This window comes from Megascapheus bottae, chromosome 4 (assembly GCF_031878675.1).
Source record: "Megascapheus bottae isolate mThoBot1 chromosome 4, mThoBot2.hap1, whole genome shotgun sequence".
In the NCBI taxonomy this organism is placed as follows: domain Eukaryota; kingdom Metazoa; phylum Chordata; class Mammalia; order Rodentia; family Geomyidae; genus Megascapheus; species Megascapheus bottae.
Window position 1 is genome coordinate 6,827,392 of NC_143512.1, and position 26,741 is coordinate 6,854,132.

Here is a 26,741-nt window from a genome sequence, read left to right on the forward strand (position 1 = left end):
TTACCTATTTAGTGAGCAAATGGTGGAGTACAAATAAAAATCGAATTCCCCTGACCCTGAGGCTGGTGAAGAAACTGGAGTGGGTATGGTATTTTGGGAGTGTATTTGGTATGATGTCAAAAGAGCTAGAAGCCTGTCCTACTACTGGCTTACTTTTCATTTATACAGAAGCTATTTAGTAGTATTTGTTCTATACTAGGCAAATAGTAAAAGATGTGACCTAAGAGAGAGAAATACACAAACATATCTGCCTTGTAAAGTTTATATTCAGGTGGGACGTGAAAAACATATGTGAAAATAAATCAACTCTCTTCCATATTCTGTATGCGAGTCTCAGAGCTGTCCACAGAGAAGTGTAGTGTGAAAAGAAGAGCTCTGATGTCAGGATTTTTAGGCTTGAGCCTTGGTTGTATTAATCTCATTTTCTGTAACTTTCGGGGGAAAGGTTTAGCCAGCAAGGACTTTAATTTCTTCAGTGTAAAATTGGATTAATAGGCTCTGCCAACCACTGACACAATCACAGGCCCAATGGCCAATGGAATTGAACCAAAAACCCAGAAGTCAACCCATAGACCTGTGGCCACCTAATCTTTGATAAAGGAGCCAAGAATACTGCCTGGAAGAAAGACAACCTCTTCAAAAAATGGTGCTGGAAGAACTGGCTGAACATATGTAGAAAACTAAAGTTGGACCCTTATCTGTCTCCCTGCACTAGAATCAACTTCAAATGGATCAAAGACCTTGAGGTGAAAGCAAAAACCCTGAAAATTTTACAGGAAGAAGTAGGAAACACACTTGGGCTCCTTGGCATGGGTCGAAACTTTCTTAGTTAAAAGCCCAGAAACACAACAAATCAAAGTTTGGACACATGAGACTGCATTAAACTGCAGAGTTTCTGTATGGCAAAAGACATAGCCAGCAAGATAAATAGGAAGCCCACAGAGTGGGGAAAGATCTTCACTAACCATACAACAGACAAAGGTCTTATATCTAATATATACCTACAGCTCAAGAAATTAAATCTCTCAGAAACAAATACTCAAAGAAACAATCATCCCATAAAAGGTGGGCTAACGACTTAAAGAGAGGCTCCTCTGAAGAGGAAATAAGAATGTCCTATAGACACATGAAGAAATGCTTGACATCTCTGACAATACAAGAAATGCAAATCAAACAACTCTGAGATTCCACCTCAGTTAGAATGGCCATGATCAAGACATCTAATAACAACGGGGATGTGGCCAGGAGGGATCACTACTACACTGTTGGTGGGAGTGTAAACTCATTCAACCACTCTGGAAAGCAGTATGGCAGTGCCTCAAAAGACTAAACATAGAGCTCCCCTATCACCCAGCAATTTCACTCCTTGAAATTTACCCAAATATCCAAAAACAAGGCTCTCCTAATCTTAACAGCACAACTATGTTCACTACAGCATTATTCACCATAGGTAAGATACGGAACCAACCCAAATGCCCCTCCGTAGATGAATGGATCATGAATTCCACCATGGAATTCTATACTACCATCAGAAAAAATAACAACATCCCATTTGTAAGGCAATGGAAAGACTTGGAAAAAATCATACTAAATGAAGTAATCCAGACCAAAAGAAACATAGGCTCCATGTTTTCCTTCATTTGTAACAATTAGTATGCATTTTAGAGTGTCCTACTAGAGGCTCATAATAGCTCAAAAGCTATCTATGTACATATGTCCATATAAGATGAGGCTAAGCGAAATGAACTCCAGGATATGGAAGCAAGAGGTTTATCTTTGTGACGATATTCTTAATATACTATATGAAGCTATTTCATTTTTTTCCCCTTAGGGTTTATCACATGTTGTTACCGTATCTGACTTTGATAACTGGTATATTGTATACATGTTTATTTGTTCATTTTTAAAAAGGAAGGTAAGGGAAAAGCAAAATGAGTGGGAAGGGGTGGGGGAAAGTGGGAGAAAAACATGGGAAGGGGTAACAACTTTTAAGAAATCATGTCCCTACTACCTGAATGTAACTGTAACCCCTCTATACATCACCCCAACAATAAAAGAAAATAGTAATCTCTACCAACCGAGTTAGTTAGAATAATTTACTACATTGGGTAAAAATCCAGTGTATGAAGACGGCCCTTAGAGGGGCATTATTAAAATTGACCCAGGGTCTCTGAAGCCACTTGAGTTCTCATGGCCTAAGACTGACTTCATGAGGAAAAGGGAATTCTTTGGACTGCAAACAGAGGATCTCGCCAGCTGCTTTATGAGACCCACATGTAGACACTTGCTGTTCACAGGGCCAGGAGCTAGGAGAGGAGCCCCTGGGACTTGTATGTAGCCTCAGGCTTGATCTCAATTAACAAAAGCCACCTGGAGAACCAGCTGTGCAGGGAGTGAGGGGCCTGTTTGTTTTCAAGCCTTGGGTTGCCTGGGCTTTGTTAATAGTTTTCAGGGAGAGACCAGCAGGAAGGTCTTGTTTACTTTTCTTAGATGCCAGCCCTGTCTGGCAGCCTGGCTTTTTGATACCTGGCATTTATTTGAAGACTGTTCCAGAGTGGGGCCACATCAATGGAGACTGGTAATACTGATTTTTATTTCTAAATGTTATTCCTCTCTGAACACCCTTGATCCCATCTACTGAGCTTCTTTTCTCTGCACACACTTCCTACAATACACAGCACTCTCTAGCTCTCTATTTATTCCCACCATGCATTTCCACAGTGCATGCACTCAAATGCCATTTGACTTATGTCAGTCTCTCCTGGCCAATAGCAATGCCATACTGCACTATACTGCTGTACTTGCACTGCCAGATTTAATGAATAGAGGTATAAGATCCTTGGCTAAATTTAAAATTCAGATAGTGTCTAATGGTCAGCTAATATATGATTCTGTCATATTTAGGACAGGGACTAGAATGATTGGGTATTCAAATGTAGCACTGCATGTTGTGTCTTATTCAACATCCTTCATAATAACCTGTTTCTTGTGCCAAGTAGGTATATTCACATATTTCATGCATTCAAGAATGAAAAGGGCTAATGCAAGATAAAAATCAGAAAAATCAAATGCAGACAGAAATTATGCTGGGAAGCACGCAAACATGTTAAGAAGAGTTCGAATCAAATTCTCATTTTATCTATGTATTTTTTCTGTTTTCAAATTGACTGCAATAAATAGAAACATTTTCCAATATCATTTACATGGATATATGGATACTTATATGTGCACACTTCTTAAAAAGAATAAAAACCTGTTTTCCCTCTCAGCTTGAAACTAAAGTTAACTGAACACATCCAGAGGTAAAGGGACATTTTGATCTTGGAAGAGATTATTCAAAGCAATGTGGAAAAGGCTGCAAAGTATAATAGTCAATGGAGTGTACAAAATGGGAAATAGTTTAAAAGTATCATTGTTTTATAAACTATACAATGCTTCCTAAGAAAATTACTCTCCAAAGCTTTGGGGATATTAAGATAAATCTAACTGCTCAGAAGACAAAATGTCTAACTTAAGGAATTAACCATAAAATATATTAGGGGATCTTTTTGTTGTTGTTGGTTGATCTGATTTTCAGACTGAGGCTAGAACATATCAATAACAACAAAAATCCAAAGCAAAGAAGCCTCTGCTTTATCTTTGAAAGGCTCTAATAAAAATTGAAGACAATTCCCACCTGCCCATCTGCCTGCCCACAATAGCTTCCCATGATGCTTTGGAAGCAAGTATTATTCAAATCTGTCTTTTGGATATTCACACTGTCCCATCCATGTTCAGAATTCTGGAACGTTATACTTTTACAGAGCATGTGAGGAAAAGAAAATGAACAAAAGGCACTGGATTGTGGTTATTAGGCATAGCATCTTATCTCATTTTATTCATTAATTAGCCCTGTATACCTGACTCTCCAACAATATGACTTAAAGTGATTCATGACTCAACCACCTGCAGACCTATTGCAAAAGCTTAATACTCAGAAGGTGGGGTCAAGGGTGTTCAGGGAGGAACACCATTAGGAAATAAAAATCAACCCTATCAGCCTCAGTGGATGTGGCCCCAGCTCAGGACAGTCTTCAAACAGATGCTGAGTTATCAAGGTAAGGCTGCTGCCAGACAGGGCTGGCATCTAGGGAAAGTAAAACCACTGTACACAGTTGTTCAGGCAGAACACATCCTCTAAAAGGAAGACATATGCTTTGTAAAGATTTTTGCCTCAAGGATTAAATGACAAAAATAGTATCTGTTGTACTTCAAAGAATGCCTTCTCTTAGTAATTCCCAGTTCCAAGGGTGGTGCTGGAGTCACGGGATGTATGTGCTATAGGGAAGCATGTGGGTGACCAGGGCTCCACAGTGAGAGTCATTGTAAGAAGTGAAAATAAGGGAAGAACAATGTGCATTCACACGATATACACCCCATATCATACAAGCTATGTACACACATTACTGTGTACACACATACCATATATACCTACAGAGAACAAACATGTATATATTAGATTTTTATCTATTTACCTACCTACTATCTGTCTATTATCTGTCATCTACCTTTGATATCACCAGAACAGCATGGATACACAGTAGAATGTTGTCTGAAATGACACTGAATTTTCAAGTAAGAATTGTTTTAGTATCCCTTTCGTTTTATTTTCTAGTTATTAAAGTTATGCACATTATTTATGATATTTTTCTTTTTATTTAATATATTTTATTATAATTAATAGAAGGGTTACATTATATTTGCCAGATAGAAGGTGCATTACTTAACAATCATTGTTACCTCTTCTCATGTTTTTGTCCCCAGTTCCCTCCCCCACCCCTCCCTTCATCTTGTTTTCCCTTCCCTATCCTATTTCAAATAAACAAATAAACATATATACAATATATCAGAGGTCCTTTCATATATCTTGGAGGTCCTTTCATTTAGCCTCATCCTATATGGCCTTAAGTATCTAAGTTTTGCCCTATTGTCTAGGGCAAAATCAAATAAGAATCAAATAAGAATTCTTTATTCAAAATCAAATAAGAATTTTTTATTCAAAATATATTTTGTTGATCATAGTATAAAATAACATTGAAAACTATTACTTAGACATCTTCTTTTTCTTCCTGAAATAGCAATTGTTTTTTCGCCATTCCTGGGGTTTGACACTCAGGGACTGAGCACTTTTTTCAAAGCTAGAGCTCTACCACTTGAGCCACAGAACCATTTCTGACTTTTTCTATGTTGTGGTACCAAGGAATCGAACCCAGTTCTTTGTGCATGCTAAGCAAGCACTCTACTACTACGCCAAACTCCTGGCCAGGCAAATCTTTTCTATATTAAATATAAAGAGATTTGGGTTTTAACAGCCTAACATTTTTTTGGCCAGTCGTGGGGCTTGAACTCAGGGCCTGAGCACTGTCCTTGGACTTTTCTTAGGGCTAGTGCTGTACCACTTGAGCCACAGCACCACTTCCAGCTTTTTTGTATATATGTGGTACCTAGGAAACGAACCCAGGCCATCGTGCATGTTCGGCAAGCACTCTACCACTAGGCCAAACTCCCAGCCCAGCCTAACTTTTAAATAAATATTATTGTCCTTACCTAAACGATTGCTAAAGTAAATTATTCTATACCCAAATGACAAAGCCTTTAAACTCTGTCCCGTTATAAATACCATATACCCATGTGACATCAACACCCCATTTTAATGAAATCACCTTTGGCTTCATAGGAATGACTGAAACACAAAGGGCACAGTTTCACATGTGTCCTTATGGAGAGGTTAGAGCCTTTAGAAAAGGAAATGAGCCTGCTGAACTTTTAAAGAAGGAAGACATGACTGAATAAATGGAGTCTGTGGTGACAGCACCTTGTCATTCTCAGGATGAAGTGAAGAAGCCTAGCTGATGATTCGTACGGAAGTGAGAGTCGTAGTCACTTTTTCTTTATACACGGCAGCAGTCTGAATAGGCTCCTATAAAATGCTGATTAAATACACTGAGGCTGAGCCAAAATTAGACTCCCCTCTTGTCTAAGTAGCACACAAATTGTAATAGATCAATTTCCAAGTCACAGAGAGCCATCTTATTTTCAGTGGTGGCATAGAGGCATTGAGCAAATTGTATATTAAGTGAACTGTATTAGTTAAAGACAGATGGAGGCAAGTTTTATGCACTGATTCTTCTACAAGATGGTCCAGAACACATACTGAAGTCTCAATTATTTTTCCATTAGCATTTTTTGGAGAAAGACTTTTTTCCTCTGCTTTTCACTGGTAAGTGAAAACTGCTTGGTATGCATATTTAAACGATCGTACTGAATTAACTTTAAAAACCAGCTCTCAACATAATGGACACATTTTTTTTAAAGGAGAGCAAAATGAGAGAGGAACATGAAAGACCTCAAGAAAAGGAGAGGTAATAGATACTGCAGCTTTTCATTATTTGGAGTGTGGTAATAGTTCTGAGAACAGATACAACTTCAGCTCTTTTCAGACCTATTGGATGAGAATGTTAACTCTTATTCTTTTTCCAGGTCACACATATCTGTACCTGTTTATGAAATATAATGCCAAGAAACTAGTTCTACTATCAATTATTTCGAGGAGAAAAGATTTGTACAAGATTGAAAGTTCAATTTCATGAGGACAGCTGAGATTATACTTTGCCACCAAAGTCCCTGTTGCATGGTTCATGAGAAAAACTAAGTGTGAGGGATAAGACATCTAAATTCATTTCTTATCAATCTCCTTAATTACAATGCTTGAAAAACTATTGGTTGGCATAGATCAATATGTATTGTACTTTACAAACTGATATAGAATTGAAATTGCTCTGTAAAATGACAAAATAATTTTAAAAATTGTATGAAAACAAAAGAAATAAGCCATCTGGCTTATGGCTAAAATCCTAGCTACTTGGGGATCTGAGATCTGAGGATTGTAGTTTGAAGCCAGTCTGGGTAGGAAAGTCCTTTAGACTCTTATCTGATGAACTATCAAAAAGCTGGAAGCAGAGCTATGGCTCAAGTGGTAAAGTGCCATCCTTGAATGAAGAAGCATCAAGGACAGAACTCTGGCTGTGAGTTCAAGCTGTAAAACTAGCACACAAAAATAAGAAGGAAGAGAGAAAGAAGGAAGGAAGAAAAGAAGGAAGGAAGGAAAGAAGGAAGGGAAGAAAGAAGGAAGGAAGGAAGGAAGGAAAGAAGGAAGGAAGGAAGGAAGGAAGGAAGGAAGGAAGGAAGGAAGGAAGGAAGGGAGAAAAGGAGGGAAGAAGGAAGGAAATATTGTCCTCAAGGACACGGAAGGGCACTGGAAAAGCAGTACTTATTTTGAACTAAAAAAAAAAAAAAACCTTTTGGCAGAGCACTTGATTAGCATGCTGAAGATCCCGGATTCAGTCTCCAGCACAGAATAAGAAAAGTCAAAGCTTTCTCTCATTATAAAAACCAAAAGAAATCAAGAAGACCAAAACCAAAGGTGGATTGTGCCAAGATGCTAACCAGGCCACAGACAGACTGCTGTGGCAGGGATCAGAGAGGATGACAGAGGCATTTCCATATAGAGCTCTCACCACACGGCTTACCACAAATTCACCAGGAAAGGATGCTCCAAGCCCTGCATGATCTGCAGCTCCTTGAACACGTTCCTCACTTCATTGCGCTCCACACACTTCTGTTTGTTCATGTACTTCATGGCATACATCTTCTTGGTGTCATTCTTTTGTACAATGCAGACCTGAGGAGGCAAGTCGAGAGACACCAGATGATTTCGCCTGGCTAGAATGTCTCTCATCACTTGAATAGTCTCTGATGATGTTAAAGTTCCTACTTAGGTCCGATTTCAGGGTAAAATTGGCCTTTTGTCCTCAAGCACGAGAACAGTCCTTGAATCATAATGTTCTCAAACAAGTTTGCCTGTACTTAAAAATAAATAGATAAAATAAAATTTGGGGCCAGGGTACTGATAATCCTGCCTGTGATTCTAGCTAATCTGGAGGCTGAGATCGGAGGATCATGGTTTAAAGCCAGACCAGTAAAGGAACATCTAGTGAGACTCTTATGTATTATTCAACCACCAAAAAGCCAGAAATGAAGTTGTGGCACAAGTAAAAGAGTACTAGTTTGGAGCAAAAATCTCTCAGGAACAATGGCCAAACTGTGAGTTCAAACCCCAGACTGGCACAATTAATTAATTAACTAATTAATTCTAGGATTTTTTAAAAAAACATACAATAATCTGTTTTTATAACAGGCATCTTCCAATAACAGCAACAACACATATCTTTAATTCTGCCTAAGTGGCTGATAGGGATATGACTAGGCAGCCAGGATAAACGACACCATTCATTTCTGTTCCCAGCCTGGGAGCTGCAATGAAAGGAACTCCAGACACAAGAGTACAGGAGATATGGTGTCTACAATGTTACAGTTCCTTTAGAGACTCAAACAATAAAGTAAATGTAAGTTTAATTGTGAGATATGAAATGTCTTAATATATGGCACATGTGGTAAGTTAAAATTAAAGTTTGATTCTAGAAGATTCTTGCAAAAGCAGTTATGCCATGTATATTTTTCAGAGTAGGTTTTTGAAAATAAAAACATGGTACAACTGGGGAAACAGAAATAGAAATGAGGTAGCTCCTCTCCCATTTGAAAAGAGAAAATTCTTACAATGACAATAGCTACTGGAGAAATTAGAAGGTAAGTCTCAACTCTGAATTTACTTTAGGGTATAAGGAAGCTCTCAAGCTCCAGTAAGAGTAATTTTTGGCTTGAATGAGATGATTATAAGAACAGTATAGGGTTCATTATTATGTAGCTACTTTTTCCACACACTTTTCTCAGTTTGCGGAAACAATTTTATATAAATGTCTATTTCATAAACAGCTCTAACTGCTTTTTCCTTGTGTCCCACTATTTCAATAACCTGCATTTTTAGCAGCTCTAGTTACTGCTACACAACTGCGCTAGACAGAGGTCAATTCCATTCTCACCTTCCCAAAGCTTCCTTTTCCAATGGCTCGCAAAATCTCAAAGTGGTCAAAGTTGACTGGAAAACAACAAAAAGAAGAACAACATCAGTATTAAGAATTGCTCAAACCGTAATAAAGAATGGACTGTCGTGGAACAGACGTGTCGTGTTTAAAACAGCATGCCAAGCTACTTAATTTGTCAATTTATCTGCCATTGGCTCACTTCTGTAATCCTAGCTACTCAGCAGGCTGGATTTAAGGATCTCTGGTAAGTCCAAGTAGTATAATTACATCTGAGGATTGCAGTTCAAAAGCACCCTAGGCAGGAAAGTCCCTAAGGCTCAAAAATCTAATTAGCCACCACAAAGCCAGAAGTGGAGCCGTGGCTCAAGTGGTAGAGTACCATAATTAGGTGAAAAAGCAAGGTGACAGCAAACCCTAATACACACACACACACACACACACACACACACACACACACACACACACACAAATACTCCTGTAATAAATCATTGAAGAACTGGAGATATGGCTCAGCTTTAAGAAAGCTAAGCAAGGGTGAGAGTATCTGAATTCAAAACCTATCAAACCCCAATACTGTAACGCAGATGTGCACACACACACACATTCTCTCTCTTTCTCTCGCTCATACATACACAGCAGTACTTATTGAGCATTTGCTATGTAGTCACACAGCTTAGTTTCAGAGCAACAGTTAATGGTAGAGTAAGAACAAAATATCTTCATGAAATCGATAGACTCATGAGATCTATTAAGAAAAAGATCCATCAATTTGTCATGACAATAAGTGGGAAAATTAAACATCCCATTGAATGCTAAGAAGGTCAAAGATGAAGTAATTATGCCCTCAAGATCTTGAGAAATTGTTTAACTTTGGGGTCTTGTCTTGGAATAAGGAGTTAAAGAAATAAATCTCAAGGGAAAGGTTTTTAAAGTTTATTCTGAAAATATTGAAAAGACAAGAAAGAACCTCTCATCTAAAGGCCTATTTTGTCTTTTTTTTTTTTCAAAGCCTAGGACTTGAAATCAGGGCCTGACCACTGTCCTCAGGCATTGTCAAGGCTAGAGCTCTACCACTTGAGCCACAGTACCACTTCTGGCTTCTTCTGTGTATGTGGTACCAAGGAATCAAACTTGGGTCTTTGTGCATGCTAGGCAAGCAATCCACCATTAGGCCAAACTCCTGGCCCCCTATTTTGTCTTTATTTTTTTTACCAACAATAATTGTCTTAGAAGCTCCTGAAGGAAAATAAGAGATAGGAAGGTGGCCATTGAATGTCTGAGTTTTCTGAAGCTCAGACATTTTTTTTTAAATATCCCTTCCTCATTACTTCTATTTCTGAATTTTCAAATCACTGTTTCTAGTATAATGGATATTATATTAGAAAGTCATTTAAAGTGCATTTTACCAATGACTCAGATTTGAATTCAAGATTTTAAAACAAAACAGAATTTCCACGCACCCATTTCCCCACCTGTAATTCGACTCTCCACGCCAAGATAAGATGAGAATTACCCAAAAAAGTACTGACAAACCTCATGAATTCTGAGCTTATTTCATCTACTACATTACAGTTTCCATGAGACCATATAATGTGCACCCTTTAGCTGTTTTCCCTGTAACCTATGAACCTTTTTGACTCAGACAAACTGAGTCCTAAATCACAGTGTTGATTCTCCACAAATGGTCAAAATAAAGTACAAGGACACAAAAATCTCACAATACTTGCTTCCTTATAAATGTGAGTTGTATGAACACTTTGGTTCTCTAAGGAACTATTTTTTCAGACACAAAACCCATGAATGAGTTAGAAAATAAGTTTAAGCCAGGAGCTGGTGGCTCACACCTAGCTACTTAAGTGGTTGAGATCTAAGGATCACGGTTCAATGTCAGCCTGGGTAGGAAAGTCTGTGAGACTCCTATCTCCAATTCACCACTGGAAAACTGGAAGTGGAGTTGTGACTCAAAGTGGGAGAGCACTAGTCTTGAGTGAATGAGCTAAGGGACAGTATTCAGGCCTGAAGTTAAGCCCCATGACTGACAAAAAAGAGAAAGAAAGAAAGAAACAAGAGAGAGAGAGAGAGAGAGAGAGAGAGAGAGAGAGAGAGAGAGAGAGAGAGAGAGAGAGAGAGAGAGAGAGAGAGAGAGAAAGAAAGAAAGAAAGAAAGAAAGAAAGAAAGAAAGAAAGAAAGAAAGAAAGAGAAAGCAAGTTTAAGCCAGGTGCAGTGGCTTACACCTGTAATCCTAGCTACTCAAGAGGCTGAGATCTGAGGATTGTGGTTCAAACTCAGCAGGCACCAGAAATGGCACTGTGGCTGCAGGGGTTGGGCAGTAGCCTTGAGCTGAAGAGTTCAGGGACAGCACCCAGGGCCAGAGTTCAAGCCCCATGACTGACAAAATAAATAAAATAATAAGAAAATAAGTTTAGCTATAGTATAAGTGATAACATTTAAAATGAAATAGAAAAATAAAGAAAATACTAGAAACTAGCTGGTGACTATGGCTGATGCTTGAAATTCTACCTACTTAAGAGCTTGAGTTCAAATACAATTGGATAATGAAAGCCTATTAAGAACAGGATGCCATAGGCTCAAGCTGTAGTCTCAGCAACTTCCTCACCTCTCAGAAAAAAATACTAGACCAGAAATGCCTCAATTATATAGAAGTAGTATAATTACCTCTAAATTTTTATTGAAGTTTCATATACATGTTATTTTAGCTGTTTGGTTTTTCAGTTGTGATCAAAATAACTCACAAAACACTTTTGTACACATTTTTAGTTGCATTCTGAAATGGTTGAAGCAATTACTTCTTTACAGTCCTAATAAGTTGTATAATATTGACTATTTGGGGCATGTAAAAAACATCCACTAGCACAATGATGTTCATTGCAGCACTATTTACCATAGCAGAGATATGGAACCAACCCAGATGCCCCTCAGTTGATGAGTGGATCAACAAGATGTGGTATTTATACGCAATGGAATTCTGTGCTGCTATCAGAAAGAACATTGCCCCATTTGTAAGGAAGTGGAAAGACTTCGAAAAAATCATAGTAAGCAAAGTAAGCCAGACTCAAAGGAACATAGGCTCAATGGTTTCCCTCATTTGTCATAATCAATAGAAACCTTGGGCTCTCCTAGCAGAGATTTACAATAGAACAAAACCTAGATACATAAGGTCATATAGTATGTCTCTAAATGAAAGGACCACCAGGATATAGAAACAAAAGTGATTGTTAACCTTAATGTACTATGTTATCTCTCATCTCTTTTGCTGTCCCTTGGTTATTTCATATTGTTACAGTATTTCACCTTGTTATCTGAAATATTGTATATATGCATATTTGGTTATTTGAAATTGGATAAGGAATGGGGGAAAATAAGATGAGGGGCGGGGGTGAGGGGAGGGAAATGGGGACCAAGACATGAGAAAGGGTATCAATGTATGTGAAGTAATGCACCTTCTATCTGGTGAATATAATGTAACCCTTCTATTAAGTACAATAAAAAATATATAGAAAAAATAAAGTAATTCACAAAAAATAAAAAATAAAAAAAACATGGACCAAGATTTATTTTTAAGTCCAAGATTTTACTTTGAGCAAATACAATATAATTCATTGATTTATTTCCATTAGCAGTCTAACCTAGAATATCGTAATGGCATTTTGAATCTTCAAGCAGAGTATCTAGAAAGCATGAAGTTTTGTTTTTTTTTTCCATGAGTTGATCTTTAACAAAGAATTGTTAGGCTTTAATTAAAATGATAAAGATGTAATGTAATTACATGTAATATAATTAACATGTTCTGTTAAATGTCAGATATCAGAAAACAATGGGTGTCTAACATCTTATTTGAGGGCATAAAGTCATCTTATGTATGCTCTTATGTCCAGTCAACAAATACACCAGAAGAGGAAACCAGTGACAGAGAAAAAGTGACAGGAAGAGAGTCCCTTATTCAAAAAGAGAATTACTAATTACCAACTTCAAGAACTCAGGCAGCATTAGAGAGACAGAAACCAATTCAGAAATTTGTGGGTTATTTTGTCGGCAGAAATCCAGTATTATTCCAGACACATAGGGTTTGCCTCTGCTTTTCAGCTCAATCTAACCACTGCTGACATGGTCAACATAATGTATTCTTTCTGGATGGTGTGGGGTGGGGGCACAAATGCCTGAACTCAAGACTGCATTCTACATTATTCACTCCAGGCCTGTGCTCTACCCTTGAGCAACACCTCCTCTGCCTTAACCGTCGTTCCTTCCGTCGTTCCTTTTTTTTTTGCATCTTCCCTTCCCATACACAGAATCAGAGGACATGCGTGGAATTTCTTCCTCTCTTGTTTTAGAGTTATAGGAATCAGGCAGGCTCTTCCAAGGCGTTCCCTAATCACTGAGTTGGTTCTGAGACCACACAATGATAATTTTGTTTCTTTCCATCTCCCAAACTCAACATTCTGTAGGCTAAGCTGTGTTGAAGAAAGAAAAATCTTCTTAGGGTTTATAACAATACTCTGACCTTTGGAATTTGGAGAACATTCTAGAAGGTATAGCTGAAAATCCACTTTTTTTGTTTTGAACTAAAAATACTTGAAAGCATATGTATTGTTTCCTAAAAAAAATTGATTCCAGCCTTAGTAAGTAGCAAATCATCAACATATGGGGATCTATTGAGAACGGCACATCTTGCCGTTTATGTAAATCTTTCCATTGATCCGAGAACAAGGACACCAGCTGTGTGACCCTGGACAAGTTACTCAGACTTTCCAAATCACAATGCCCCAGCTAGAAAACAGAGCTAATTAAGCCTAACGTGCACGTGGCTTCAAAGATGAGACACTGTAATCTATAAGTACAATGTCTGGCCCCTGTGAAAACTGAGAGTTATGCATGCCAATTTTTAAGTAAAACTGTTGTTTGAAAATTAGGTCTTCTTTCCATTTCCATTTCTTATTTGTTTTCACAAAGCAACAATCACTGGGCAAATTCGCTAGATATTTTTTTCCCTCTGCTTAGATGTATACCTTTTTGATAGCAAGAACAATGTACGTTAATCATTAAGGTTTAATATTTCCATTTAACTCTTTGGTCTCTGTCTATTCATCACGTACAAATCTAATTATTTTAAACAAGTCCTTTTTCTTCCAATGTGTCATTTACTGATGAGTTTTGAAAGATGGTTGAATTATCTATGATTGCTGGCAATATTCCTTCAAATATCCTTCGTGTGCTTTTGTGGATACATTTGCAAATGAAATTTAGAGAAATAGAACTGCAATCCCAAGTGCATGCAAATGTCTTCTGCAATGTGTATCGCCATTAGTTCTCAAAGAGGACACTTTCGGTACAAACCCATACCTCCCAAAGAGAACACATTGGGTACATACCCATTCCTCCATACCAATGACTTGTAGAAATGACTTCCTGCCTCCCACTCTGCCAACCACATTAGAAATCATTCCATCAACTGCACTTGGTCTGACAAGCGGGAAGAACTAAATTATTTATCTTGCATGTCTTATAACTTCATAACAAGTAAGCTGCATCAGTGTCTGCATGTATTTTTCAGAAAAATGGATGTATCTTCATCATATTTCTTATTTTAATGAGTCATTAGCTTTTTGATTTTGGGGGTACAATTAAAAATATTAAGTAAATTAATTTTTTCTTCAGTACATCTCAGGAATATTTTCCCCCAGGCTCTCTAGATAGTTTTTTGCTTAAAAGCATTTAAATAGTGAAGAAGTGTTCAATTTTATATAGTCAAATGTACTGATTATTTCTTTTTTGCCCCTATAGATTTATGGCCTTTATTTTCAGACAGTTAAAAACAAATGTGAATATTAAATTTAAAGTTTTCAGATTTTTTTGGCTGGTCCTGGGGCTTGAACTTGGGGCCTGAGAACTATCCTTAGGCATACCCAAGGCTAGAGCTCTACCACTTGAGCCACAGCATCACTTCCGGCTTTTTCTATATATGTGGTACCAAAGAATCGAACTCAGGGCTTTGTGCATGCTAAGCAAGTACTCTACCACTAGGCCAAACTCCCAGCCGTAAATTAAAAGTTTTTGATATGAACTTTTCTATAAGTGCTTAATAAATATAAAATTATAATTAAAAGAGAAAATATTTTTCTATGGTATATCCTTATACTAAATTATTGATCCAAAATACACAGAACAACGAAAATTATTAGTTCCAAGGTTGTCAGAAAGTCGTATTATTGATCCAAATAAAAGCTAAAAACAACACTTGACAAATTCTTGTCTGCACTTATGCCAATGCGACTGCTAAGCGGTAGATGGTTTTGGGTACTTTGCAAGAATAGGATCACCATATCTTGGTTATGTTAATAAGTGTTTAGTACATTGTTTGCTTATAAAGTGCAATGTTAAATGCAGATGCTCTGAGTTCCTAATTTCTAGCAGATTAAACCAGTCTCGTTAACTTCAGTTTACCAAAAAAGATACATTCTCCAGAGCAGAGGAGCGGACAGGAAGGATGAAAGAAGTTTCTCCTGTCTTTTTAGTTTACTTTGTGATATGATTTTCTGCTTAAATATGGCACTGCTTATACTGTGCCTCTTTAAAGGTAAAGGCATTCAACATGAAAATTACAACTCAGCACACCAAAGGTCCTGCTTCTGCAGTCCTTAACATGTTACTCAAATATGGTTGTTAGTCATGGGGCTTGAACTCTGGGAGTCATCCCTGAGCTCTTCCACTCAAAGCTAATGCTGTACTACTTGAGCCACAGTGCCATTTGCACTTTTCTGGTGATTAACTGGAGATAAGCGTCTCATGAACTGGCTTTGAACAGCAATCCTCAGGTCTCAGCCTCCTGAGTAGGTGTCAGCCACCAACATCTGGCTCAAATATGCCATTTTTTGAACAACTCTTTGAAATGTTACTACTACCACATAAACTACAGCCCAGAGAAATGAAATAATTTTCCTAAGGCCAAAATTGGTCAGTGGCAGAGTGGTAAAGTCCTATCTAAGTGAATGCCGTCCCTACCCTCCAACACTGCCTTCTGCTACACCCCATTTCACATAGGTAATTGACTGCACTCACCTTTCTTTTGCACAAACAATAAGACAGGCTGCACAGAGCTATGTAAGAGCTGGCTCCTACCAATGTTTATATTATCATCAGGACACTAGTACCTATCAATCACCATATCCCACACTCCTCACCACAGGCAATGGCCAGAAAATGAGACTGTGACCCAAGCCATTCCAATCTGCATTCTTACATTGGAATTTTTTTGCCAGTCCTGGGGCTTGAACTCAAGGCCTGGGCTTTCTCAAGGCTAGAGATCTACCATTTGAGCCACAGCACCACTTCTGGCTTTTTTGAACCCAGGTCCTCATGCATGCTAGGCAAGCACTCTACCACTAGGCCAAACTCCTGGCCCCCTTACATTGGATTTTTTGATCTGGAAATATGTTGTTCTTCCTGTGTTGCAAAGCTTCCATAACCTGAAAACAAATTGCTGAGCTTAGAGGATGGAGGTTAGCAGGCCAAAAAATAAAGTTAGCAGAGGAAATATACTAAAGTCATGAGATAAGGAGTGGCATAGAAGTGTTTAGTTCAGATTCCATATAAGTCTTATTCTGATTACGTTTCAGTTTTCTTCAAAGCCTTAGAACAATTCATTTTTTTCTACTTAAAGAAGTAAAACTGATTCATGTTCAAAGCCATGCAAGCACCATTTTTGTGTGAAGACTGGAGTACAAAGGAATTTAGAGCAGAGAAAGCCATCCTCATCCATGAGCATATAGCCAAGTATACTAGAGGCCTTTATTACTGAAACTGGGAAAACGGAAGGGACGGGTGAGGGCTGGGGGATTACACTGAACAGATGCATTGTCAAACACAAATTTTAAAAAAGGAAATAACCCTCAGAGACATGTTGAAAAACTCTCAATCATTTTCTTTCCTATCATTCTCTTCATATTATTCCTGAGTTAAATGTTAGTTTCTTTGGGCTAAAACAAACTACCTCAGTTAGTTAAATAATTTATACAGAATGAAAGTTTATCAGTTGTTGGTGGCTCAAGCCTATAAACCTAGCTTCTCAGGAGGCAGAGTTCAGAGGATGTTGGCTTGAAGCCAACCCAATCTGGAAAGTCCATGTAATTCTTATCTCCAGGATAAGATTCCTAACTACCAGGAAAATAAAAAAGTGACAACAACAAAAAAGGCCAGAAGTAGAGCTAATGGCTCAAATGGCAGAGTGTCAGTTATGAACACACAAGCACCAAGGCCCTGAGTTTAAGTCCTAGTATCCCTCCCACGAGGAGGGGGAGGCTAGGAGGAGGGAGAAAGAGGGGGAGTTCCAGGAGGAGAAAGGTTCAATTAGCTCTTGGTTCCAAGTCTTGGGAGTAAGGGCTAGGAATGTGGCTCAGTGGTAGAGTGCTTGCCTAGCATGCATGAAGCCCCAGGTTTGATTCCTCTATACCACATCAACAACAAAAAAGCTGGAAGTACAAGTTCACAGTGCTGGCATCTGGTGAGGACTTCTTGCCACATTATAACCTTGAGAAAGGAATCCCATGGCAAAAGAGAGTATGTCAATTCAGACCTCTCTTCCTCTTTAAAGCCACCAGTCCTACCGACCTCCCAACTAATGACCTTATCTATTTCTCATTATTCCCCAAAGACATCATATTCAAAGAGCACTTCTTCTATTTTGACAAGGATTGAATTTTATATATATATGAAAATGCCTAAACCATGCTTACATTTGTATATACTAATTAACATGAATGTGATCATTAACTATGCCATAGATACATAGATGTATAATATAGGCATTGGAGGCATAGCCTTAAATTCTGAATTCTCCTGCTTTGACACCCCAACAGTTGGAATAATAGACACGTACCACCATACTCAGAGATCCAAGTACTTAAAAAAAATAAACCTAGCATAAAATGAAGACTCTTGAATAGATGGGTGTCAATCACATTAATTGCCTAACCTCCCCTTCCCCTTTGAGTCTTAGGATAATTTATGATAATGCTAATCTACAATGATTAATGATGTACCTGTACTGTTTACCAGGACTTACATCTCAGATCTTGGTTGGAGAATATAGTCATGTCTAGTAAGTATATGTATGTAGAGGCATGCACTACAGATACTTTCATGTATATTGTCTCATGTAATTCTTGCCAACAATCATCAAGTCATAACAGCTCTAGTATTTTATACATGAATTAGGTAGAATCAGAAATATTAAATCCCCCTTGAACTTGAACACTACTTTGTGTGGCTCCAATTTGGTCATACTACTTACTAGCTGTAAATGTCAAATAAGGTATTTAACATCTTTCCATTTTAATTTTCTCCTCTGTAAGATTTTCACCTAATATAGTGTAGTTTCCAAGATTATTGTGAGGTTATCTAAATACTTATCAAGTATTTTTTGAGTTAAGAGCTCAATAAATGTGGATTATTTTTTGTTATTACTATGCCTTTGATGTTGTTATTATCTGATAATAAGTCAACCTTGGGGACAGCCCAAATTATTTTCTTCCTTCCTGAAATATTAGGCTGAATGATGTTTCAACGACACATAGACAAATAGGGCCAAGAACACAAACTCATCTCCTGTATCCATTTCACCTAGAACCATTTTGACCACCTAGCAGCTGCATAATAGAGTAAACACTTGATAACAAAGACAAGAGGAAATGAACTGGGACTAGCAAAACCTCCTAGCTTTGGGGAGGAAAAAACTAAAGATATATTGCTTCAAGATGATTTCTTAACATATCACTGTTTCCAATGTAAACCTCCTAAGAAATATCTTATCAATATCTACTACTTCAACACTTCTGAAGGAGCAAGTTAATAGAGTCTCCATCTGAAAGTTATTATACAATTACAACTTCAGATTTCTCTGTAGGCATTGGATTTCCCTCTTACATCTCCAAGATTGACTTCATTCTTTGAGCACAGAAGTATTCATAATGCTACCCCACTTAGTCCACACACACAAGTCAGCTGAGTGAAGATACATAAGAAAACCTATAGCAACTGAAGGACAATTAACAGCAGGAGTTGGAGGGTGTTTGCTTTCTCAGAGCTGCCTGATCTTTGAACAGAAGTAAATGTATCTCACTATGCTATGGAAGGCATTAACATGAAATTACAGTCTGCCAAACAAAGATGAAATCAGTAATTTTTCTATGTCCTGCCCATTGCAAAGAATAAGCTCTCTGTGATTGGCCAAGAGAAGAATAAAAAAGGACACAAAACTCAGGCACTGGTTAAAACAAGACAATCGTTGAAGTGGATCTCACAGCTTTATATAAATTAGATGATTGTTCTGTCTCTTATTCTGAGCTCCTCAATGGGGTCATGTATCAAGAAAGCCTCACTTAGGGACAGCCATAGGGAAACCAGGTCCCTGAACCACAACTTTGCTGGCAAGTCAAATCAGCAGTCATTCACTAGCAACTGGCTATCTGCGACATTGACAGAATATGGAACCAACCATGTCCTCAACACCTTACTTACCCTTGCCAAGGATCTGATGGACTCACAGATCTCTGTAAACAGACTCACTCCGCAATCAAGAACAAAATCGCAATCATCAAATTCCTTTCCTCACTTTCATTATTTTAGTTTTGCTATTGCATATGTATCATTGGAATCCAGATTCTCAGCTTTCTGGAAGCATTTGACTATGAATCAATATGTAGAGAGACAAAGACGCAAACAAATGCATCCGAATGTTTATATGTGTGTACCTTTATATATGTATGAGAATGGTGAGGTCTGATTTGTTTTTGTTTTAGTGCTAGGATTTGAACTCAAGTCTTCATGCATAATAAGCAAGTACTCTACCACTTAAAACACAATCCTAGACCTTCTTGCTTTAGGTAATTTTCAGATAGGGTCATATTTTTCCTCACTGCAGGCTATGATACTTCTGCCTTTATTTTTCTCTTATTGGGGATTACAGATATAGGCACAATGCCTGACTCTTTTGTTTCTTGAATTTTTAAATAAAAATAAAATGATTTGATGAAAGATAAAAGTGATTTGAATTAGTGAAGTTTTACACCAGAAATCTAGAACCAAAATTTGTGCTATTAAGAAATGATCATTTGTTTTTTTCTCAGCTTCTAAACTCTTTACACTGAAGATAATTTTCTAAGTAAAAACTTTTAATATTATTTTGGGATAAAAAATCAAGAAAAGAAGTAAACCAAAATACCTATAATTCTTATATTCTAATCTTGTTTGATCTTTAAATATTTTATCTTTTAAATATTTTTGTCTAAATTATGTATCTATACCATTTTATATATAGTTTAAATGACAGTATTACTAAAGTATTTTTATTAAAAAAAGGCATAAAATAGCTGAGCTTCCATGTTTCATACCTGTAATTTTAGCTACTCAGGAGGTTGAGGTCTGAGAACCACAGTTCAAAACTAGCCCAGACAGGAAAGTCAGTTAAACTCTTATTGGCAGTTAACCAACAAAGGGCCAGAGTGAGGCTTTGGCTCAAGTAGTAGGGCACTAGCTTTGAGCAAAATGCTAAGGGAGAGCCTCGAGGCTCTGAGTTCAAACCCTATTACCAGTGGAAACACACACACACACACACACACACACACACACACACACACACACACACACACGTGCGCGCGCAGAAAAATAGAGATAGAAAGTGAGGGAAGGAGAGAGGGAGGCAGGCAGGCAGAAAGGAAGGAAGGAAGGAAGGAAGGAAGGAAGGAAGGAAGGAAGGAAGGAAGAAAGGAAGGAAGGAAGGATAAAATAGCAGTCCTATCGTCCACTTGTCTCTCTCCCAATGTCTTCCAGCCAAAAAGTATCCTGGTGTTACCATATTTTTTATATAGTATGAATCAATTGTCCTTTCTTTTCCATTCTAGGCATGCCTTACTAGATTTCAAGAAGGCAAATGAGTTTTAGTGTCCTTCCTTGCTGTTCGTTTTGGTCCCAGTGTACACCCATCACCCCAGTGTACTTGTTTTTGTATGATAATTACCTTTGGATCCCATATCTTATTTACCGTTTCTCTGTTCAACTGTGTCAGGTCATCCACTATGATTAGTTTTTTATGATTATTGTCTTCTTGTATAATTTTCATTTTCCCTGGGGTTAATAATTGTCTTGTTGGCACATGTACTTACTTATCTGCATCTTTTTGAGCTAATTCCTTTAAATTTTGGAAGTGTTACGCTCCTTCCTTTCCAGCTTTGTGTTGCTGTTATTGTTTGAAAATCAAATGAAATTTAGATGTCTGGTCCTTTGTATATGATAGTTTTCTTCTCCAGAATCATGACGTCTCAAGGGTTTGTATTAAGTGTTTTAAAGGGTCATGATGATATGGGCTTGATATATTCATTATGATGAACTCTTGGCAGGCTCACTGAAGCTAAAAATTTGCATACTTCAATTCTAGGCCTTTTCATTTAAATTGTACAGTGGCAACCCCTCCCCTTTCCATTCTTTCTTCACCTTTCATTATTTAGAAACTAGAATTTAAAGATTGGCTCTTTTCCTGTATTTACCTTTTCATCTTCTGATTCTATTTTCTCATTGTAGTATGAAATTTCCTTAAATTTATCTTCTAACCCTTCTTTGAAATGTTTCATTTATGAAAAAAAATTCTCCAAACTAATTTTGGTTTGTTTGTTTGTTTTTGGTTTGTTTGGTTTGGCTTGTTTGGTTGTTTTGGTTTGGTTGTTTTGGGTTTGGTTGTTTTTGGTTTGTTCAAGCACCATTCCTGGTGCTTGAACTCAGGGTCTGAGCACTGTTCTTGGGCTTTCTCAAGGCTAGGGCTCTACCACTTGAGCCATAGCACCACTTGCGAATTTTTCTGTATTTGTGGTACCAAGGAATCGAACCCAGGTCTTCGTGTATGCTAGGCAAGCACTCTACCACAAAGAGCTCCCTGATCTACCCCAAACGAATTTTGCTCTCAATGTTATTATCCATTCTTTTCTTGTAATCTATTTCTCTTTAAATTTTTGTTGCCAGGTAGATTTTTCGGCTATGTCTCTGATAATTTTCCAGTGGTCTTTAGTCCTGTGTGCATATCATATGCAGTCATATGCATGTAGTACCTTTCCCAACCCTCAGTTGTCTACTTTAATTGGTAGGGCCACCAAAGCTCCACTGGAGAATTCTGACCATATGAATCATGTGAACCTTATAGACAGAAGGCTTCTAAGCACATCTTTCTGTGGCTACAATGTTGACTTAGAAAACCCTAACCCTGATCATTTCCGACCTTCCTCCTTGGGTTGGTCAAAATCTATAGAAAAGATCTCTTCACTCTTTAAAAATTCCAGATTTGCCACACGGAAAAGCAAGAAGAGAATGAATGGGAAAAGAGGGTTAGGGCTATTGTACATAGGATTATCTGAGCTCTTAGCTTCCATAAGGAATGCCTCACACACAAAATGGTGCCAGATGTTCTGAAGAGTATCTCTTAGGGGAAAAGAGCAATGGGAGGGATATGAATGGAAAGAGGAAGGATGAGAAAATGCAGTCATTATATTCAATACATATTAAGGAAAAATTGAACTAAGGAAGGATGGGAAGGAAAAAATGGGGCAGAAGGAAGGAAGGGATTACATTAATCAGAATGCATTGTACTCATGATCTGACTTACAAAATGGTAAGCTCTATGCAGCTACTTAATAATTGCTTAAAAGTATCTCTTCTAGGTCTGAGACATGGCTCTGGTGATAGAATGATTACCAAAGGTCCTGGATTCAACCTCAAAATAATAATAAGAACAATAACAACCACACATCTTCCTCTTCATAGGATCAAAACAAAGGATACAGCAGAAAAAGTCGGTTTCAAACATCACCAAGCCGTTAAAAGGGACAGGACCATTTTAAAAACAGATATCCAAATAATCCTTCTTTCCAGTTCCCTCAACTATTGCCTCTGTTTCTAGAGATGCAAGGTCACATCAGATCCTGAGTTGTTGATGGGCTCCATGCTGTATGCATAAGCCCTTCTAGGCTTTGTCCATTTAGCTGAGGACTTGGTTCTCCTGGTTTGACTTATCTATCTGCTTTACAGGATCTAAAATGTTGGTAATGAACTCACCTCTGCCCTTCTCTTCAGCCTACTTATATCTTAAACTATTCCTATCCTATTAGTGAGTTTTTCAAGCCTGGCATTGTGGTATACTCCTGAACTCCCAGTACTTCGGAGAATGAGGCAGAAGGATGATGAGTTCAAAGTCAGCCCAAGCTATATAGCAAGACCCTGTCTGAAAACTATTTTTTTAAAAAAGAGAATGGAAAGAAATGGATATGTTCTATTCACTATCTTTCTCCAAAAGTTGTTTCTCTGCTTTGTTTTTGTTTTTGCTGTTTGGCAGCCCTGGGACTTGAACTCAGGGCCTAGGCACTGTCCCTGAGCTTTCTCAAGACTAGCACAATATCACTTGAGCCACAGCACCACTTCTGGCTTTTTCTAGTATGTGGTACCAAGGAATGGAACTCAGAGCTTCGCGCATGCTAGGCAAACACTACCACTAGACCACACTAAACCTGGTGTTTCTCTGTGTTTTTGTTCTTATCTGAAAAATGGGAATATGATCCCTTGTTACAGGGTTGTGGTGAGAATCAGAGATAATACATATTAAAAAATCTATCTAGACTACAAGCACCACTCAATGAACTACTCATTTTCACTTATGAATAACAAACTTACAGTAGGACTCAGAGCTAACCACCTCTTTACCATTCATAAACTTTGCAACATTATATAGTAGATCTTAAACAATCAGCCCAAGACTCATATTCTCATTCAATCCGATAAGTGAATTAAATAGCTTTCCTGTTCATATTTCAGGACTATTTTAAGAGCCACACCTGGGAAAATGATGAGCAAATCCTACAAACTGCAAAGCATTCTCCTAGGACTTTGGAGACGGACCAGTAGGTTGGAGATTCTGGCTCTAATTCTTTCCAAGTGTGTAGACTTGAATGGCTTCTCTTACTTGAAGAATCTTAGTTCTTTGCTCTGTAAATCAGTGTGGCTGATCATTTCTTGTCCATATTTGAAGAGATGAAAAGGAGAAAATGACATTACTACACTTATTCTTATAAGAATTAATATTTCCTATTTCACCAGAGGCAGAGGCTTCTCTGGCCTTCTTCCTGACACAGCGGTGGGTTTACTAGAATAAAGGTATCCTATGAACTTTCACTCTCTAAAAAACCATGATTTGCTAAATCTGTGTACCAGCACATGTTTAACTTTGGGAGGGCAACATGAACAATTTGGGAAAAAATGTCTCCCCTTTTTTATTAGAGAGGAAAAAATAATGCAAATACACAAGTCAATCTTAGTTTATGATATATAGAATCATTGGAACCATGAGTCTGGATCCTACAATGGATTCATACCAAGGTGGATATCACCTCTAAAAGAAAGATATGCTCTAAAGCAGAATCCCAAGTTAAAACACACAAGCACAAGCTCCCTTACAAATCTCCTGATAATCACATCTGATAATCACATTTTGGAATTTGTCATATGGGTATCAGTGGCCTAGACATTTTATTTGTTGTATATAGTACTTACTACCTCCAAATAAAAGTGAAACAATGAATGTAGTTGGTAGCATGCTCCATATCTTAAGAGCTGGAAAGATTTGTAGTTACTGATCAAACCAAAGGTACCAGTTAGGAGCTGAGTGCCACCAAAGAGATATATGGAAGTCTTAACCCCTAGTACACTAAAAAAATGTGAATTTACTTGGCCATTAGTTTGTACCAAACCTCAGATAAGGTGATATCACACTGGAATAGACAATCCTGAATCCAATGTTCATGACCTTATAGGAAGTAAGATTTGCATACTGACCCTAACACAGAGTAAATCCATTGTTCTTCTTTTAAACCAACTTGCAATACTTACAACAGCACAGCTAGGAAATGAATACAATGTCTTACTCAAAACTCTAAGCTCATTTACACTAAGCAATTACCACATTCTTCACACCACCATCCCCAATCAGGGAGAATGGTTTATGTCAGTCTTGAAGATTAATAAAATGTGGAAGAGTAGAAATACTAACTAAGCATAATTCTACTTACGAAGTTGTGGGAGCTTAATGAATCAATGCGAGTATGTTCCTACCATAAAAGAAGTAGATTTGTGAATCAAGCAGGGCAAGACAGCTCTGTGATGAACCTAGAAGGGAGAGTTCTGGAATCTCACTGTGGTACCTTAGTGCCACCTCTAGCACTTGAAGGAAAGAGGCTTAAGAGGGTGCTGTGTCTCAGTTCCATTCTTAATGCAAGTGTTGACCACTCAAGTTGCCCGTGGTTATCTATCTCAATCTGAGTGAAATAAAATGATACATTCTGGTCTGCAAAGCCAATAGCTTCAGGTTGGATAAAGACTGGTATGACCAGCAGTTATGTGCAGCCTGCAGATTCAGGCATTCTCCTAACTCTAGTCATTAGCTGACTACAAGGTTTCTTCTTGAAATACATCCTAAATAAAATAGATACATAGTTCTGTATTGTCTGGGGGGGGGGCTGCAGTATGCCTCCACCCCCATGGCAAATGTCTTTAAAGGCTTCATTTCAAGAGTCTTTTTTGAGCAACTCCTCTTCTGGAAATTTACTCCAAGGAACTGAAAACAGTACCAAAATGAAAACATCCTAGCTATCTAAAACACATACATCAGTAACCAAAAGTTGCAGACATGTAAAAAAGAATACTATTCAACTATAAAAAAAGAACAAAGTTCTGAATGGACCTTCATGTTAAGTTAGTGAGGAAAAATAATGGATGAATTTGAATTTGACCCTGATGAGTAAAATTCATGAGGTGAGAAAGTAGAAAGAACAGTCAATGGCAGAGTATAAAAAACTGAATTATTATTTATTGGGGATAATACTTCTATTTGGAAAGACAAAGAATTTCTGGAAATGGATGGTTGTACAACATTATGATTGTAATTGTACTTAATGTTGCTGAATTGTATATTTGAAAACAATTAAAATGGTAAGTTTTATGTTATATATAATCATCTATTATAAAAATACCCCAAAAGGAGCCAATCTTAAATAAATGGTATTAAAATACCCACAAATCTTTTAAGTAGTATAACAAATCTTCAAAGTACTATTCATATTTATAATTAAGCCTATCTAAATAAATCAACCAAACTTCTCTGAATATTATTTGCTGTAGAGATAATTTAAATTCTCCAATATAAAGGGTATTTATCCAATAACTCCTGACACAAAAATTTGAAATAAAGAATTATTAAGCCATAAAGTCAAAGTATACTATATTTATGCATAAAATTAGCATAATGAAACCCCAAAATGTATAACATAAATCTAGGTTTGGGAAATAAAAGGGGACATAAAAGTATTCACAGAGAAGGTGAATTTACTAGACATACAGTAATTACATATACATATTTATTTCATTTTTATTTTTGGCTGGTTTTAGAACTCTGGGCCTGGGAACTGTCCCTGAGCTTTTGTGCTTAAAGCTAGCACTGTACCATTTGAACCTCAGCTCCACTTCCAGATTTTTTTTTATAGTTGGGTAGTGATAAGAGTCTCACAAGCTTTCCTGCTGTGGTGGCATTGAACCGGGATCCTCAGATTTCATTCTCTTGAGTAGTATATTTTAAAATTTGATATGTTTACAGTGTAGAATTTCACAACAACAAAACTATACAAGTCATCAAAGTTTAAGGAACTGAAATAAACTCTT

The 26,741-nt window shown here is 37.5% G+C and overlaps 1 protein-coding gene across 1 annotated transcript in view; it reads right to left on the reverse strand.

The window, feature by feature from the left end:
* Nucleotides 1–26,741, reverse strand: part of Stk32a (serine/threonine kinase 32A) — a 121,656-nt gene that overhangs the window by 76,665 nt on the left and 18,250 nt on the right. Inside the window, exons 3-4 of the mRNA XM_090331086.1 lie at nt 8,979–9,034; nt 7,569–7,720 (exon numbers count right to left, since the gene is read on the reverse strand). Of these exons, the coding sequence (XP_090187212.1) occupies nt 7,569–7,720; nt 8,979–9,034 (208 nt within the window). The remainder of the gene's footprint in view (nt 1–7,568; nt 7,721–8,978; nt 9,035–26,741) is intronic.